This window comes from Alosa sapidissima, chromosome 7 (genome assembly GCF_018492685.1).
Source record: "Alosa sapidissima isolate fAloSap1 chromosome 7, fAloSap1.pri, whole genome shotgun sequence".
Lineage (NCBI taxonomy): Eukaryota > Metazoa > Chordata > Actinopteri > Clupeiformes > Clupeidae > Alosa > Alosa sapidissima.
This window is the reverse complement of record NC_055963.1, coordinates 9,387,351-9,404,850: the sequence shown is the minus strand read 5'-3', so window position 1 is coordinate 9,404,850 and position 17,500 is coordinate 9,387,351. Positions and strand designations below refer to the sequence as shown.

Below are 17,500 nucleotides of genomic sequence, written 5' to 3'. Positions count from 1 at the left end.
AGTAATTGTATTCATTCCTCCCAAGATGTTACTGTCATTGGCATGTATACAGTAAGCACCTAGACAAGACAAATTTCACTGAACTACAACTTGTCATTTTTCATTGAGATAAACCTACATTAAACACCTGGGCTTTTGTACTGTTTTCTTCACCATATAGGCAATATGGTACTTGATGTGTGTACTGTATCTCTAAATGTGCCGCAACACAGAACAGACATGGCATCTCTGATGGATAATGAACGATTGCTAATTGAAGAAATATGCAAAGGTGTTTCACACAGGTCTATCAGAGATAAGAAACCAATAGAGTTTGGGGTCTTTCAATGACATCTGTGTTAACTGTTTTGCAAAAGGGTGTGAGAAATGTGTGAACACATTTGCAAGAGTTGAATGTCCAAGTGGATCCCAGTTTCTTTAAGCAGGTTGAATCAATCGAGAAAAACTGTATTCAGATCACAGTAAGTTGTGAGGGTTACACTTTACTTGACAGTGTCGACAAAAGAGTGACATGACACTGTCATGAACATGTCATAAACAAGTCATAAATGTTTATGACATAACACTTCTGTGTCATTCGTTTTTGTCATAACAAGTTAGTGCTAGGATAGAGTTAGGGTTAGGGTTAGGATTAGGGGTAAAGGTTAGGATTAGGTTATTATAGGGTTAGGGTGCATGCGTCATGTCACTCTTATGTCAAAACTGTAAAGTAAAGTTTTACCATTGTGAGTCCTCCACCCTTTACACATCGGCCCTACTGCACTAATTGCTGACAGCTATAATTTTACTTGACCACCTTGTACTTAGTTGTTCACTTTCATTTTCTTTATTTTACATTGTGCCATATTCCTCAGCAGATAAATTCACTTTCCTTTCCTTAGCTCAATGTGTGAAGTCAAGTCAGGCAGGCCTCAATAGCGTTCTATTCTCGAGTCAGGCCGGCCTCAATAGCGTTCTCCTCCCCAGACTTCCTCCTTTCCTCCTGCTGACCTCTGCTGACCTCTGCTGACCTCTTGGTGGCATGTGTGTCCTTGTGTCCTGTCAGGGCTGCGTGAGCGACAGACTGAGTAGCGGGCGTTCCACCCCCCCACCTCCCCGCCTCCCCCCACCATGTATCCAGAGCCCACCACTGACTCCCCCGCACGCCTCTCGCTCCGGACGGGATCCCCGGGCATGATCTACAAGTGAGTGGTCTCTTGTCACACACACACACACACACACACACACACACACACACACACACACACACACACACACACACACACACACACAGTCACTCATACATATACAGTATATACTGTATGCATATACACTTTCACACCATCATACACACACACACACACACACACACTCAAGTATATGCCCACACAGATACAAATTCACATATACATATTCACACATACGTTTTTTACATACTGTATGCATGCACACACACACAGGCGCAAAGGTGCACATTGCACATGCACACATGCAAGCACACAAACACACACACACACACACACACACACACACACACACACACACACACACACAAACATTTACATAGTCACACCATGAAGACTTTTATTTGCATGCATATTTTTAACAATGTGAAGTCTTCTTCAGTCTTTCACATTCCTGCATTCTCATGACCAATCACATACAATCTTTTATATGATGAAATCCTTGAAGGTCTTCAACATGAATACTATATACCAAATATTTATACTGTTTGTTTCAAAAACAATTTACCTATAATAATTGTTATTTTTACCTATAAAATAACTTTATTTTCTTACAGTAGCACAGCAGCACACTTGGTGAACATACAGTATAATCAATCATATCACACCAAATGTGAAAAACACCTGATGGCATTACAAAAACCCCATTACGTTTCATGTGTCAGTTCTACTAGTACCTGCACATACTGTAAACGTATGAAATGGTTCCTTTTACTGTAAACTGCTAATTCGTTTCTCCTTTGATATTACAGTGATGTTGATATGTTCACACAATATTAGATCATCTGAAGTCTGGTGGAGTGGTTGTGTGCACAAATCACCTGTCTTTAGGCCAGGTGCACAACAACGTATACCAGAGTAAATCACCTGTCTTTAGGCCAGGTGCACAACAACGAACAAAAGAGTAAATCACCTGTCTTTAGACCAGGTGCACAACAACGTATACCAGAGTAAATCACCTGTCTTTAGGCCAGGTACAGTACACAACAACGTACATGAGAGTAAATCACCTGTCTTTAGACCAGGTGCACAACAACGTATACCAGAGTAAATCACCTGTCTTTAGGCCAGGTGCACAACAACAAACAAAAGAGTAAATCACCTGTCTTTAGACCAGGTGCACAACAACGTATACCAGAGTAAATCACCTGTCTTTAGGCCAGGTACAGTACACAACAACGTACATGAGAGTAAATCACCTGTCTTTATGCCAGGTGCACAACAACGTACACCAGAGTAAATCACCTGTCTTTAGGCCAGGTGCACAACAACGTACAGTATACGAGCGTAAATCACCTGTCTTTAGGCCAGGTGCACAACAACGTATACCAGAGTAAATCACCTGTCTTTAGGTCAGGTGCACAACAATGTACACAAGCGTAAATCACCTGTCTTTAGGTCAGGTGCCATATATACAAGCGTAAAACAAAAAAGAGGGACTGTCCGCCCCAGAGTTTAGCTCCCAAATTTGTAATTAAAACCAGCAACGTTTTGACCCGTCTGGGACATTCCCCCTTTTTGTTATCATCTGAAGACTACCTAGGTGTTAAGGGAGGTGGTACAAATTCACAATAAAGTGTATTGTTTATTGTATTGTGAGTAGAACACCTCTGACGAACACTGTCCAAAGCTGTTGTGGAAAATGGTAGCAAGAAGATGTCTATTAGCTGTTTCAATATCACCTTTGAGCTGTTGTTGCAGAAGTAGAGGTTTTAGACTGTATTTAAGGTTTTAAACATTAGGTTTTAATTTCTGACATGTGTGTAAGCATTTGTAAATTAGACAAAAAAGATCCATATTTTTGGTATAGTTTTCATGTAAAGAAACGTGTTAATTGACTGCATATTGTGTGAAAACAACATAAATTGTGTAACTGGTATGGCCACAACATACGGATGTTGTGCTAATTTGTATTTAGAGTTTTGTAAATGTGACTACAGACAAAAGTATGTTAATGACTGTAAAAAAAAAAATGTCATAGTAGTTCATGAATATTTTAGATAGATTTGTTCGCATCTAGTGAAACACTTTCACGAAAAATGACAGTAAAAGCAAGGTGTAGTCTTGTACATATAGTTTCCATATGTCTCCATGCATGTTATTCATAAGAAGTCAGACACACAGAGAGGAATTCTATATGTTTTTTCCCAGCATGTGTACCCCATAGGGAGTCCCGCTCCCTGCATATCAAGCCATGATCAGTATGAGGCTTGTCAGAGATCGCACTGTTCGCGGCCCCTTGTGTGTATCACAAGCTGGGTAAATTGTTAATGCTGGCAGCAATGTAAGTCATAAAACATGAAGTGGGTGCTTGGGCTCAGCTTAAGTTTCCACTGAGGTCTTTTTTTTTTCTTTTTTCTAGAACCATTGTTCTGCTCTGCTTCTGTTTTGATGGTGAACACCAGGTGGCACTATAATTAATTGCACTGTGGAAAGGAAATCAAGCCATGAGAAACCTCATCTGTGATTGATCTAGCTAAACTTTCATCTTCAATTCAGAAGCACTCTAGACTTTCATTTCAGAGATATTGGTAAACAACTATCTCAACTATCTTTCTTTCTCTGGCCACAGTGCTCGCTATGGCAGCCCAAAGAGACAACTGCAGTTTTACAGGTATGTAAGAGAAGTTCATTGTGATCTGTTTTTAATTTATAATTGTTATCCTTTCTTATATTTTTATTTGAGATTTGCGTCAAAGTGGCTTTCAATATGAAAACATTTCAAGATATTTTTTACATATAGGTATATATTGACATTGTAAATCAGAGCATGCCATCAGCACACATGCCGAAGGTTGAAAAGCAATCACAGTACGACTGACCTTACCCAGAAGGATAAACATCTCAATTACAATTGTGAGTCATGTGTTCTGCACAGGTGGTCTCTGTGGTCAGAGATGCTATTTTGACATCAGTCTTCCTTCTTGGACCTTAAAGATGCGGCTTTACTGTCTGGCACGCCTATTGTATGGGAAACAACCTTCCTTTTCCCCTTTTCCACATCTGTGGCCCTGTACCATTGTACCGTAGAAAACATGGCTGTCTGTTGCAGCCTCAACTGGCATATTGCACACTCAAATATGTGTCTCTTTTTGAAGTGTTTGTGTGTATCATGCCTGGGTGTTAATGCCCTCAATTTCATTCAAGTATTACATTTCAAAGGACAACGTCCTTGTGAAGACGCTAAATACTGCATAAATACTGAAAGAGAGTCTACTGGCCCAGATATTTTCTTTAAGCTTGTAGAAAAATCTCCAGCTTTGAGTTCCTGCTTGAGATCCAAGGTTAGAGAAGAAGGTGCTTTCGCCATTCTGACTCCAGCATATCACCACCCAGGAGTAGCTCAGCCAGCGCCAGTTCAAAGCGGGATTATGCTCATCTCTTCTAAGGAGATCTCTGCCCTTTGATGATAGTCATGATACCCCTAGCCCCCATGGTGGGCCATATTTGCCTTTCCTGATGTTTTTTTCCGCTGCCTTCGTCTTGTCCCATCTGCTATTTTTAAACCTGCTGCTATTTTTAGGCCGACACTATCCTCTGTTGAATACATGTCATTCTCCTCAGCCAGCCGAATGGGTCTAATACCTACTTTGTTGTTCGGCCGCAGAGTGAGGAGCACAGCTTTATTATTTGATGAAGACGCGTTTGTGACAGGGCTGTAAAGTGTGCTGCGTTTGTCCATGTTTCTTCAGCAAGGCCTCTTCATGTGCTGTTAAAATGATTCAGACCGGGCAGGTAGTCTGTTGTATGAGAAAAAAACAACAACATAAAAATACACAGGGCAGCGGACCAATGAATATTGCTGTTTTATATGTAGGGCGCATGTGGGATCAGTGGGAAATGGGCTTTCCTAAATAATAGATATGGGTGTGTGTTTTTTTTTAGGCAAGCCAGCACCGATTAGCTTCACTGAAACACAAGCAATGGAATGTGAGCTTTATGCAAGTGGTGCATTATTGCCCTTAAGTAGCTCTGTGTTTAATGGAGGGCCCATATACTGATGTAGATGTTGACTGTACTGCAGCACAGAGGATTGACTCCCTTTATTTAACCATGCGCTTCAAGAACTCTGGCATATCGACTGAGTGGAAAGAGTTTTTTGTTCGGAATGCACCAGTGGCCTATGTTACTGTAGCAGCCCAGTCAAAGGGTTTTCTGCTCTCGTTGAAGGGAAGAGAACACCCACACATGCAATGAATTACAAACGTAATGAAAATCTTCACTTTTCAAATGTAATCTTCAACTAGGTTAATGTTTGTCTGCAACTTGAGTTCTCTAGCGCTACCAACAGGTCAAAGTTTGAGGCTTTGAACTGTATGCCACCTTTAAAAAATTAAAACACAGTTGAGTTTAGCATACCCTATGATGTCAATTTCCATCTTACTGGTAAAAAAGGTAAAAAACTGTCCAGTATTCACAAATATTGGCACACATTATCTTCAGATAATTCCCTTCCAGTTCCCTTTAAAAGCCAGGCACTTTGGCAGATGTTGATTATAATGACAGATTAGAATCTCCAATCAGGTGTGGTAAGCATCTTTTCATAGCGGTGTGTCATGGCATATGGAAGACATCCTCTACCCTGCTCCATGAGCTGTGTTTGAGTGTAGCGTGCTGAGTGGGAATGCGTTACAGTTAAACCCGTCCCATCCCGCGGTGAGTCCCTCGGGAAACCGGTCCCTTCTCGTCCCCTTCCTCTGACTGCTCCCTGTGCTGGTCCTCTGCTGGTCTTGTAGACCTATAGAGGAGTTTTCCACTCACAGACACAAACACACACACACACACACACACACACACACACACACACACACACACACACACACACACACACACTCAAACTACCGAACAAGCAAAAATCTGCTTTTAGTACTTTGTCTTATGGTACAACAATCAAAAGCTTTTAGTGCGAAAGCTGCGCTGAATTATTTACAGGTTGTATTATTTGCTGGGGTTTGCGGAACGCTCCCTCACTCTGTGATAGGCGCACTCCGCAGGCGCGCTTCCTCTCCTTCCCTGTGACATCCATCCACCACTGAGGGGGTGGAGGCTGAGCGGAGGGTGGTGCTTTTCCCATCGTCCTCAACTAATTCTTTCAGGCGCTGCCTGCTTAGACACTCCCCGCGTGGGTGGAGGTGGCAGTTGACGGGACGGAAAAAAATAAATAAATGAAATAACAAGGCGCTCGAAGTTCTTGTTATTTTGCTGACCGCCACCAGTATTTTAAATGAGCAGCGTGGTGCACATGAATCGGGCTCCGGGAAACCGGGTAAGTACGAGCACAGAGAGAGAGCACTGTTGTCTGCTGTGTGAAGGTATGTGTGAGTGTGTGTGAGTGTGTGTGTGTGTGTGTGTGTGTGTGTGTGTGTGTGTGTGTCTACTGTTAGGAGGGAAGTGAAAGAGCAAGGGGGCCTGTTGGATGCCTGCATGGGCGTAAGGGGATGCCGTGTTGCGATGCCACGTTGCGATGCCGCGTTGCGATGCCGCGTTGCGATGCCATGTCACCCGCATCCAGAGCTTGTTGTCAGGGCACAGGGATGTGCTGAGAGGAGCACAGGGAAACACACCAAACCTGATCTCACCAGCAGAAGAAGCAGCAGACACACACACACACACACACACACACACACACACACACACACTCCACTCTGCTTCAGTACTTCTCCCCAGTGCCGAGCAGACGGGTGGTTATATTTTAGTAATGAAGACTCAAACATGAAAGAAGAAAGAGAGAGAGAGAGAGAGAAGGAGGAAAAATGAATAGAAAAAGAAAAGCAGCAGCTGTTAAAAATGAACTACCTTCCTGTCCTCATGATGTCCTTGAGTTCTTTCTTGTCACGGGGCGTAGAAGACAGAAGCTGCTGTGAAGGATAAGATGAGAACAGAGAGCCGAGCAGAGAGAGAGAAGACTGCTGTCTTATTTCTCCCTCTGCTGCCATGTTTTTGTCTGAGCATGTCTGAAGCTTCTGGACAAGCTGTAGGTTCTCTTACTAGTTCAGGAGTCCTGGAGACCTACAGCACTGCATATGTATTGCCACTAAATGTGTGTGACTACTGTTGCGAGTGTAGTGCTTTTGTCATTATTTTAGCAGGAGTGGATGAGTACTTCTGGTCTGCACTCCTGTAATATTCATCAGCAGGAGGTTCTCAGTGTGCTATTTTAAGATGTGTTAATTTTAGGAGAGTGTACGGCTGTGGCGTTTCGCTGGCACTGAATGAAGCTGTGCGTCTGTCTTTCATGTTTAAACCGCTGTGTAGTAAATATCATCAGGTGTAATTTACTGCTCCTTGTGCTTAGACGTGTGATATGTTTATATATTCCAAATATAAATATGTCTGAGGACGTGCGAAGTGATGTAAGTGGGAAGGCATGTCTCTGGTCCCGACAGGAGTGGCTGGGTGCCGTGCTCAGACTGCTTCAGGTGAAGTGCTTGGTTTCCTGTTCTCGCTCAGATGTGTCAGGTTCTCTTTGTTTCAGGTATTTGTTTTTTTGTTTGTTTCTGCACTGCTCTCGTTTACCTTGTCTTTCTGGTGTGTAAAAGTGCAAACAAATAAAGAGAAATGCCTGGTACAAAGAACCAAAATGAATCCTTAGGGGATGCTGAGAAGTATTGCCTTAAACATTGTAAATAAATTAATTTGTTGCACGTGACCGAAAAGGACTCATTTGTTCAAGTCTGAAACAAGCATGAATGTGCATAGCACAGAGGTCCAATCATATTGGAGTAATCTTGTTATTAGGATGTTTTTAGGATGTTTAAAATGCCTGCTTAATGCTGTGTCATTCGCAAGTTATGTAGTTATGCCTTCTCTGAGGGATAGTTTCATAAGATTGGTCTGGACCACTGTTAACTATACTGTATCTTTACAGTTTTTCGATGAAATAAACATTTCAGTGTCTAAAATATGGTTAGGCACTGAAATGTTTATTTCATCGTTAGTGTCTGCACATTAATTGTCCATTAATTGTGATGTAAGACCATTAGCCATTAATAATCCCCTGTGAATACAAATACATTAGTAACATTTAGGCTATACCTATCCATATAGACCCTTTCAACAATAAAAACAAAAACAATGCTTGAACGTTCTATTTGGTTCCCAATCTACTTCCTCTGCATTAAGATAACATATGGAATGTTAAAAAGGAAGCCTTGTGGGGCCAACTAGATGCTGATAATGGAACTCTCTTTGACTTGCTTTTATTTTGTGTTGATGTTTTCATCAACATCATACTCATGCATGCTTAAACCTCTTAATGTAGAAGTTCAAAGGTTTTTTTCTTTTCTTTGGGAAACTCTTTGGGGAGCTTTGGGGAGCTATACTTTTGAAAGCTTTAAAATGCTTAAAAAGACAGCATTATTAGGAAACCACCCCTGGTTATTCAACAAACAAGTTTCAGAGTTGAGGATAATGTTGAGTCATGTATTTAGATGGTGTTGTATGTGAGGTCATCATGGTACCTTCTGAAGTTTTAGGTCTTTACACAGTAATGACAATTAAGTCATGTATGTTTAGATGGCTTTAGAGTCAAGATTGTTGTGGAGTACCATAAAGGTTTAGGGTCGTCTTAGAGCACCATAATAATAATAAAGTCATGCAAAATTACAGTAAAGTTGATTTGTGAATTTCATCAAAATGCAAATGCTTTGGTTCACTTTTTTGTGCATTTTTGCTGTGACTTCAACCTGAAATATTACCGTAATAGTGACTTAAATTATTCAGACACAGAAAACCTCATGCAAGACATGGGGTGTTACGTAAACCACAACTGCAAGGGCCAGAAATCTTTGCTTTTTAAAACATACATATCAGTCTTTTAATGATATTTAAATGGAAAGTTGATGCAAATATGAAGCGACATTCCAACTTTTGACCAAATTATATTCTCATATGTAATGTATTTGATATGAAATATAAAAATAAGAAATATAAATATATGAAATATTAAAATATGAAAACACAACAAAACCTTTATCAAATTCAATCATATCAAGATCAAGGATAAATAAACAATAGCTAAGAACAAACAAAAGCTAGAAAACGAAACAACTACTGTACAATGATTTATCTCATTTTGAGCTATACGCCTTACAAAAGCCTTCTTCCAAAGCCCTCATCACTCTAAAGCAATGCTACATATCCTGTAGGAGTGCATGGAGAGGGCTTTTTATAACAGTGTTTGCATAGCCGTCACTCAGAAAAGAGCTACATGGCCAATGACTCTGCAGATACAGTGTCCACTGGACTGGCATGACAAAACCTGTGGTTTGGCTTTTGAAAGACGGAGATTAGAGGAAAACACCTCCCATTGTGAAGGTGAAGCCCACAAATCACCACACTATTTAAAGTGTAACACTTTACTTGACAGTATCGACATAAGATTGACATGACACATGAACCCTAACCCTAACCCTAAACCTAACCCTAATCCTAAACCTAATCCTAATCCTAAATTGTTATGACAAAAAACGAATGACACTTAATGACAGAAGCGTTATGTCATAAACGTTTATGACTTGTTTATCACATGTTCATGACAGTGTCATGTCACTCTTATGTTGATACTGTCAAGTAAAGTGTAACCATTTAAAGTAGCACTAAACAAGGCTGTTTTGCCTAATGTGCACCACGGCCATTTTTTTTTGTTTTATACATGTATTGTTTATTGATCATTGTACAAGTTCAGGCAGTTTTACAATTTTATCCTGTAATGGTGTCTAAATGTATAGTAGGTGTGTAATTAGTTAAAAGTGATGTAATTGTGATGTATTTTTTTAAAAAACAGAAACATTGTTCCAGGATATTTTCTCATTTGAATATATCTTTACATCTCACTGCATCTGACACATCAGGACAGGGTGTAGCTTGTTTTTTCCGAATTGATTTATCTGGCCTGAGTTCTTCTGGCCTGCCAGTCTATTTTTTGACAATCACAAGTTCGCAGGCAGCGTTAACTAATTGGGTGCTGGCCAGTCCCCGAGAGAATTGTCATTCAACCCCCCGAATCCCCACCCCTAAGTTTGCTGCCTTAACCGCCCACCTGGCACTGGACTGGGGATGGATGCGGCCCACATTCAGCCCAGAACTGGGCCAGAATCATCCTGTGGATGAAACCGCTTTCTGGGATACTTCCATTGCCATTGCTCTACCCTCAGAACATTCCTGGCGCATGCCCTGAGTGCATGCCTGACTCACCTTGTTGATGCCACCCGTGTTAGAGCGCGCTGCATGGGCCGCTTGGCACCCACCTAACGTGCACAGCAGTGACATGCGCACATCTCTAGGAAAGGGCCCTTATCCGTTAAAGCATGCTATTGTGAATACATAAGAATGTGTGTGTGTGTGCGTGTGTGTGTGTGTGTGTGCGTGTGTGTGTGTGTGTGTGTGTGTGTGTGTGTGTGTGTGTGTGTGTGTGCGTGTGCGTATGTGTGTGTGTGTGTGTGTGTGTGTGTGTGTGTGTGTGTGTGTGTGTGTGTGTGTGTCTGTATGCGCGTGCTTGTGCTTGTGCTTGTGCGTGTTTGTGCGTGTGCGTGTGCGTGCGCGCGCGTGCTTGTGTGTGTGTGTGTGTGTATGTATGCGTGTGTGTATGCGTGTGTGTGTACGTGTGTGCGTGTGCTTGTGTGTGTGTGCGTGTGCGTGTGCATGTGCGTATGTGTGTGTGTGTGTGTGTGTGTGTGTGTGTGTGTGTATGTGTCTGTATGCGTGTGTGTGCGTGTGCTTGTGCGTGTTCGTGTGTGTGTGCCTGTGCGTGCGTGCGCGTGCTTGTGTGTGTGTGTGTGTGTGTGTGACAGTGAGTGGGCAGGGTTGGGTGGGGAGGTGACTCTTATTACATGGTGCATGGCCATGTGTGTGTTTTTGTTCCACTGCCGGGGCTTGAGAGAACAGGTGCTATTTAAAGAGGAGGCTCTGGACTCATGGACTGCGGGCTATGGGCTCGTCCTCAGTACCAGACCCACCCCTCTCTGTCCCTCTCTGTCCCTCTCTGTCTCTCTCCCTCCCTCTTAATCACTCTCTCCGAGTGCTCTCTCTCTTTTGGTTTGGTGGGGCACTGGGTTTTTAGGTAGCGGGCACTGAGCTTTGGATTGAGCGGCTTGAGGGCTGTGCTTCAGACACTGGGGCAGCATATAGCTCGTTGTGGGGTTTCACCAGGCTGTGTAGGGCACAGGGCAGTTGATTGACTGGGCACCGTGCACTGGGCACCGGCGTTTGGGGATAGTAGGACACTGCAGGACTGGGTCACCGTGCCACGGGCAGCAGCGGCGGCAGCACCGGAGGCAGCGGGCAGGGGGGCGGGTGGCACTGTGGCACGTGTGGCCGGTGGTGGGCGAGGAAGGAAGAAAGCATGTTCGGCACGCACCAGAGCAGCGTGAGCGAGGTGCGGGGGGGCCACGCGCCGAGCCGGCGCCTCAGCCGCCAACTCAGTGCCCCCTGTGACCCCCCCCAGATTCCGAAGCCCTCGGGCCCACCGGGCGCCACCGCCACGGTGCGGCGGAGCAGCAGCATCAGCAGCGGCGGCGGAAGCGGCCGCATCATGACGTTCTCCTTCAGCGAGAGCATGCGCAGCGACATCGACCGCTACCTGTCGGACCAGGGCCTGTACCCGCTGCGGCAGCAGAGCGAGCAGGCCGCGGGCGGCGAGATGCAGAGGCTGCGGGAGGTCCGTGCCGCCGCCCAGCTCAAGAACCTGGAGGACTTCCTCAAGACCAACGGCGTCTCGCTGCAGGAGTGCGTCTCCTGCCAGACCGGCATGCGCTACAGGTAAGGTGGCGAGGCCTGGGCAGGGCATGGGGCAGGGCGGGCGGGGTTGGCATCAGGGACATGACCGCAGGTGAGAGTGAGCTGTGCTGAGACTTACTGAAGAGGAGAGAGGAGAGAGGTTGGAGACGCTGGGCTCTGATGGCCTCTCTCCCTGGTCAGGGATGGTGGTGGCGGAGAGAGTGGGGGGGGGGGGGGGTTATCTGCCACGTGGTCATGCGCGACAGGTGGGCTGAGCCCTCACTGAGCGAGGGGAATTTAGCCTATCAGGGGAATGACAGCCGTGGAATGTGTGTTTGAATTGTTGCCTCTCCCAGTTTCTGGCTGCTCTTCCTCGTCTCTGATAGACACTAGTCACTTCTCTATAGGCTGGTAGTATTTTCTTTTCTGCTTCTCTGAGTGGTTGCTTCTCTATTAGCTTAGCTGCCTTGCCATTGAAATTGTATCTTCAGCGGCTTTATTTTATTTTTGCCTGTACGGTACACACAGCAGAGTGCACCATCCAATCAGCAGAAGATCATTTTTATATCCAGCTGCCACAGTGATGGGGCCTCGGAGCTGTATAAGTGTGTTATATGGTGTGACAATCTTCTGGCTGCCTCTGCAGTTATATTGGGGGTCACTGTTTGGCAAGCTTGCAGATGCTTTCCTCTTGCACTCAGAAAAACAGGGGCTTATTTGCTCTGGCACTCGCTGTGGCTTTCTCCCTATGACAGACACATACACACACACACACACACACACACACACACACACATACACACAGACAGGCCGGACAGCGGACAGCAGGGGAGAATATAGACAGCTCTTTATTAGTGCTCTGACTTCAGAGCAGTCCCAGGACAGTGCCTCCATGCGCTGGATTATCGGATTGTCTTTTATTAACTATCAACGGGGACATTGCTCCCATCTCTGGCTGAATGCACACACTGAGGCTGGGCTTTGCAGTCGAGTGACTTGTTCCACCATGGAGCAATCAACAATCCGGACAGACATTTTAATACACCCCCACACGCTCTGTGACAGTGAGCCAGTAGACCCTCATGCTGTAAGGCTAACCAGCAGCCAGAGATGTAGAGGAGGCTAAACGCAAGTAAAAGCAGTTTATCCACCTCTGGCATTTCAGAAATAGAGTTTATCCACCTCTTATTAGAGTTTATCCAACTCTCAAAAGAGTTTATTCACCAATTGCAACTTTGACATTCTAAAATCACACTGTATTATCCACATTCACAATATGTACACTCTAGGAACCATTTAATACCACTGATATTGTTATAAAAATTGGACAATAACCTCCACCATCAACAAACATGTTCTGAAAAATCCAATACCGCACGGTGCAGTCCACCTCACAGAATTCCTAGTTTACCCACCTCTTATTTTACCATTACATCCCTGCCAGCAGTAGTAGTCGAGCTGGCACTGGTCAGTGTCATGTGTGCACATTTTATCCCGGTCAAACTATTTGTTCCAGTGGGAGCCAAATTGGTTTGACCCCCCCACACACACACACAAACACCCTGTCTCTCCCTTAGACAGGCTTGGACACATAACTCCAGAATGTTGAGGGTGACGGTGGTGGTGGTAAACACTTCCACTGATGTGCTGAGACAGTTGGTGTTTTGACAAAGGCATGGAGATAATATGTCAGAAACGACAGTTTTGCATTCACAGCTCCTCGTCGAGCACCCCCCCCCCCCCCCAGACTCCCCCACCTCCTCCCCTCCCCACGAGGTATCAGTCATATGTGACCGCTCATCGCCGTCTCAAGTTACACAGAAGCAATCTGGCTCATGAGGATGACCACTACCGAAATGGCCCACGTCAAGTTTTTGAGCCGTAGTGGATCCCGCTCAGGTGTCTCTAATGAGGCGGTAATTAGTTTGGCCAGCGACTCGGATGTCATCAGAGGTTTATTACAAATGCACGTAACAATGCCGCCACTGGCTCTTAATGCCCCACTGTAGCAGCGATGCAGAAACACACTGTTCACTTACACGCACGATTTGATAGCTACTCGTGACTACTTGATCACCCCTCCGTATGTCACTGAGAGCAGTGGGTCACACTATCGTGTCTGCCAAGCCTAGAAAGTGAGATGAAGTGTATATGATTCCTTGTAGGTCTACTATCTGGGCTCAACATAGCACTGGGCACAGTTTAGTTTCCGCTGTCCCGCCTGCTCTATTGCCTTTCAAACTTTATTTAAGGCTTTTCTGCCCAGGCCGGTGGGTGAGGTGTGACAGTGAAGCTTGAGAATCTGTTCGGCATGCGAAGCTTCCCCGTGTGCAGTACGAGGAGCTGTCTGCAGTTGACTATTTTCAACCCAAGCGCTCGTAGATGTCACGTCTATATTAGCTACTGAGACCTGTCAGCAGTTCATCTTTGTCATCTGGAGCATTCCCCATCCACACACCTTTGAGGAGTTTATGATGATCATTAAGTGTGTGTGTGTGTGTGTGTGTGTGTGTGTGTGTTTGTGTGTGTATCTGTGTCTGTGTGTGTATCTGTGTCTGTGTGTGTGTGTATGCTTCGATCAATCTGAAATGTTGTTTAAGGCTGTCCGAATGGTCATGTGCTCAACTAGAGTACCTAGTACCATGGTGATTGCAGATCCAGGGTTTTGCATGGCCCAATGAGGATACATTTTCAAACAGACAGACTTTCATGAAACTTGCTGCAGGGGTATAGCATAAGCCGAGGCCCATTCCATTTTGGAGCGGATATCTATCTGGGTGCGGATCCAGTTGTCTTTTTCTCTTTCAGGTCATTTGTTACTGCTGGCCTTGGCACCATCTGCTGGCCTTGGCACCACATTGGTCCAGGCAGAGAACTGTGTTCCTCTAGGGTCTCTCTAGTTGATGTGGAGGTGGTATCAGTGGGTACTGCACTGAAGATGAAATTAGTTTTACTCCCTCATCAACCAGAAGGGCATATGCAAACTTTATGGGAGGCATGGCCAATGAAAACATAGAACTTTAATATTTTTTAGTGTAGAGTTTAGATTCTTGATCACTGCAAAGTGCTCAAGTTTGAAAAACATATCCAGGCCAAATGTCCGGTCTAAAGTCCAGTGCCGTCTTCCTCTTTCCTGTAACCTCAGACTGTGTCCACAAGATGGCAGTGTCATATTGCAGTATGAAGCATTGTAGTTTTCCATAGGCTCTATGTTTTGCACTTTTTGCATATCATGCACTGTTGATTAGGTATTTTAATGTCTATCTCTATCTATCCCACACCCTGACCTGCATATAATGATTGTTGAGAAATATTGTCATTAGAGATGATCAGATGAGATCCCAAGCTGTTTCGTTGAACTTCATCATGAGTCTCTTTACCGCTGTGTGGTGCTGTGTGCTCTTGTTAAATGGTGTACTTATACAGACCTCTCTCAAAATCAACACACTGACTCTGTCCATGCTTGTGTCTTATACAGACCTCTCTCAAAAATCAACACTGGCTACAACGTCCATGCTTGGGTCTTGGATACTTGCTTCATTTGGAGTACTTACATATGGAATCACTGTCATTGCAGTTTGAAATCACAGAGCATTTACACTGGCATGTCCCCTCTACCCTCCTCGGGTTCCAGCCTGCAGTAGCTACCCATGGCTTGCGCTGCTGCCAGATGCTGAAGGCTGGTGCTGACCTCCAGACAGGGCAGGCTTCACTGCTGATGCTCCTCAGCATGTTAGGGTTGTGCAGGTCACTTCCTGTCTAATTAAATACATTTACAACTGCCAGCTCTTAGCCCTCCCACACTCTGAAGTCATTAATGTCATTAATCAGTGCGTTAACTTCAATACATCATCATCATCGTCATCATCATCGTCATCATCGTCATGCTCTGTGGCCTGGTGAAAATGTTATTATATTGTAATTACAGGCTGTCTCTTGCGCATCTGACGTTTACTGTACGCCATGCTCTCTTTAGCTCTGTCTCCCTCCCCTCCTGCTGTGGCATTTCTCCTCCCGTCCTCCCTCCCTCCCTCCCTCTTTCTCTTTCTCTTTCTTTCCCTCTCTCTCTCCATCCCTCACTCTGTCTCTCCTTCCCTCTGTTGTGAATCTTAGTGGCAGAAGTGATGATGCACTTCACTTTTCTGCTCTACTTGCTTTGCAGTTAGCCTCATCTCTCTCTTTCTCTCTCTCTCTCTCTCTCTCTCTCTCTCTTTTTAATCTCTGTTTCTCTTTCATATTTAAGGCTGGATCTGGATCTCCCTTCGGGCCATGTATTCTGTGCTCAGTGTTTAGTTGGGCTTTTTGTCTGTGGTCTTATGTAACAGCAACACAAACACATTAGTGAACACCACGCTACCAACGCCCACTCTCACCATTACACCTATTAAAACACGGTCCTGGCCCCTTACACCAGGCTCGCTGCCCTCATTCCGAAGAGGGAAGGCTCATGTTTATGTTAATGAATCAGAAAAGTGCAAACTGAAGAATAAAGGGCAGCCTAAATTCAGTGTATACTGTGAATCTTTTTAAAATAAAACAATTCTGGCCCCAGCTGTGGAGCAGCTGGCTGGGGCACCTGCACCGTACGCCGGCCACCTGGGTTCGATTCCCGCCCCGTGGTCCTTTCCGGATCCCACCCCTGCTCTCTCCCCCATTCGCTTCCTGTCACTCTCCACTGTCACTATCATTAAAAAAGCATAAAAAGGCCAAAAAATAATAAAATAAAAAATAAAACAATTCCAGCTAGCGTATGTAGACTCTATATGTTTTTGTGGATAGAGTCCCCTTTAGTTGACTAATAGGCTACTCGTCCGTGTACTCTTTAAAGTTTAGTATGAATTCCTATTTTTGTTGTACTAATAACGTTATGCAATAGATTTAACTATGAGACATGATTAGAGTGACTATCCTTACAACATGAGAATGGCAAATTCAATGTGATCTCAATGAAACTCTAGTTAGCTCTCAATATGGAATTACAACGCAACGCTGCTCCTGTGCGTAGCCTCCAGGTCCGCTCAGTAAAAGGGCCGGGAGATTTAACTGAGGTGCCTTGAGCTGGCGGCCATGTCAGGTCCATTGAGTGGAGCTTTATTGGGTCTCCGATGCTGGGGGCCATTGGAGTGGAGAAGCACTCAGAGAAAGAGAGAGGGGGAGAGCGAGAGAGAGAGAGAAAGAGAGAGACGCGGGAGAGAGAGAGAGCCCAAAGAAGGAGAGAGAGTGAATGAGTGGAACAGAGAGAGAGAAAGAGAAACAGAACAAATGAATGGAAGAGAGGGGGAAAAAATGGGAAGAAAGAGAGAGTGAAGAATGGGCAGAGGAAGTGACTGAGTGGAAGAGGGAAAGATAGATTTAGAAGGAGCAAAAGGAGAGAGAGAGAGGGGGAGTTACCCCAGGGGGAGCTCTCTGGTTGCTGTGTGCACAGGAGAGGAATGCCATCATGCAGCTTGACTAGCGATGTTTTCTCCACCTCGCCTGCCCTCTTAGAAAATGGGCTATTTCAGGGCTGTTGCCCTGCTCTCTCTCACATTTTTTTCCCTTCCCTCGCCCATGCGCTTCTG

The 17,500-nt window shown here is 44.7% G+C and overlaps 1 protein-coding gene across 3 annotated transcripts in view; it reads left to right on the top strand.

Annotated features, from left to right (window-relative positions):
* Positions 1–17,500, top strand: part of kcnab2b (potassium voltage-gated channel subfamily A regulatory beta subunit 2b) — a 74,323-nt gene that overhangs the window by 17,940 nt on the left and 38,883 nt on the right. The window contains exons 4-5 of one of the 3 annotated variants that reach the window (XM_042097371.1): positions 1,046–1,184; positions 3,796–3,837. In XM_042097371.1, coding sequence (XP_041953305.1) covers positions 1,111–1,184; positions 3,796–3,837 — 116 coding nt within the window. In that variant the 5' untranslated portion in view covers positions 1,046–1,110. Of the gene's footprint in view, positions 1–1,045; positions 1,185–3,795; positions 3,838–11,164; positions 11,982–17,500 lie in introns of those variants that run through there. The other 2 variants (XM_042097367.1, XM_042097368.1) reach the window with 2 other exon arrangements.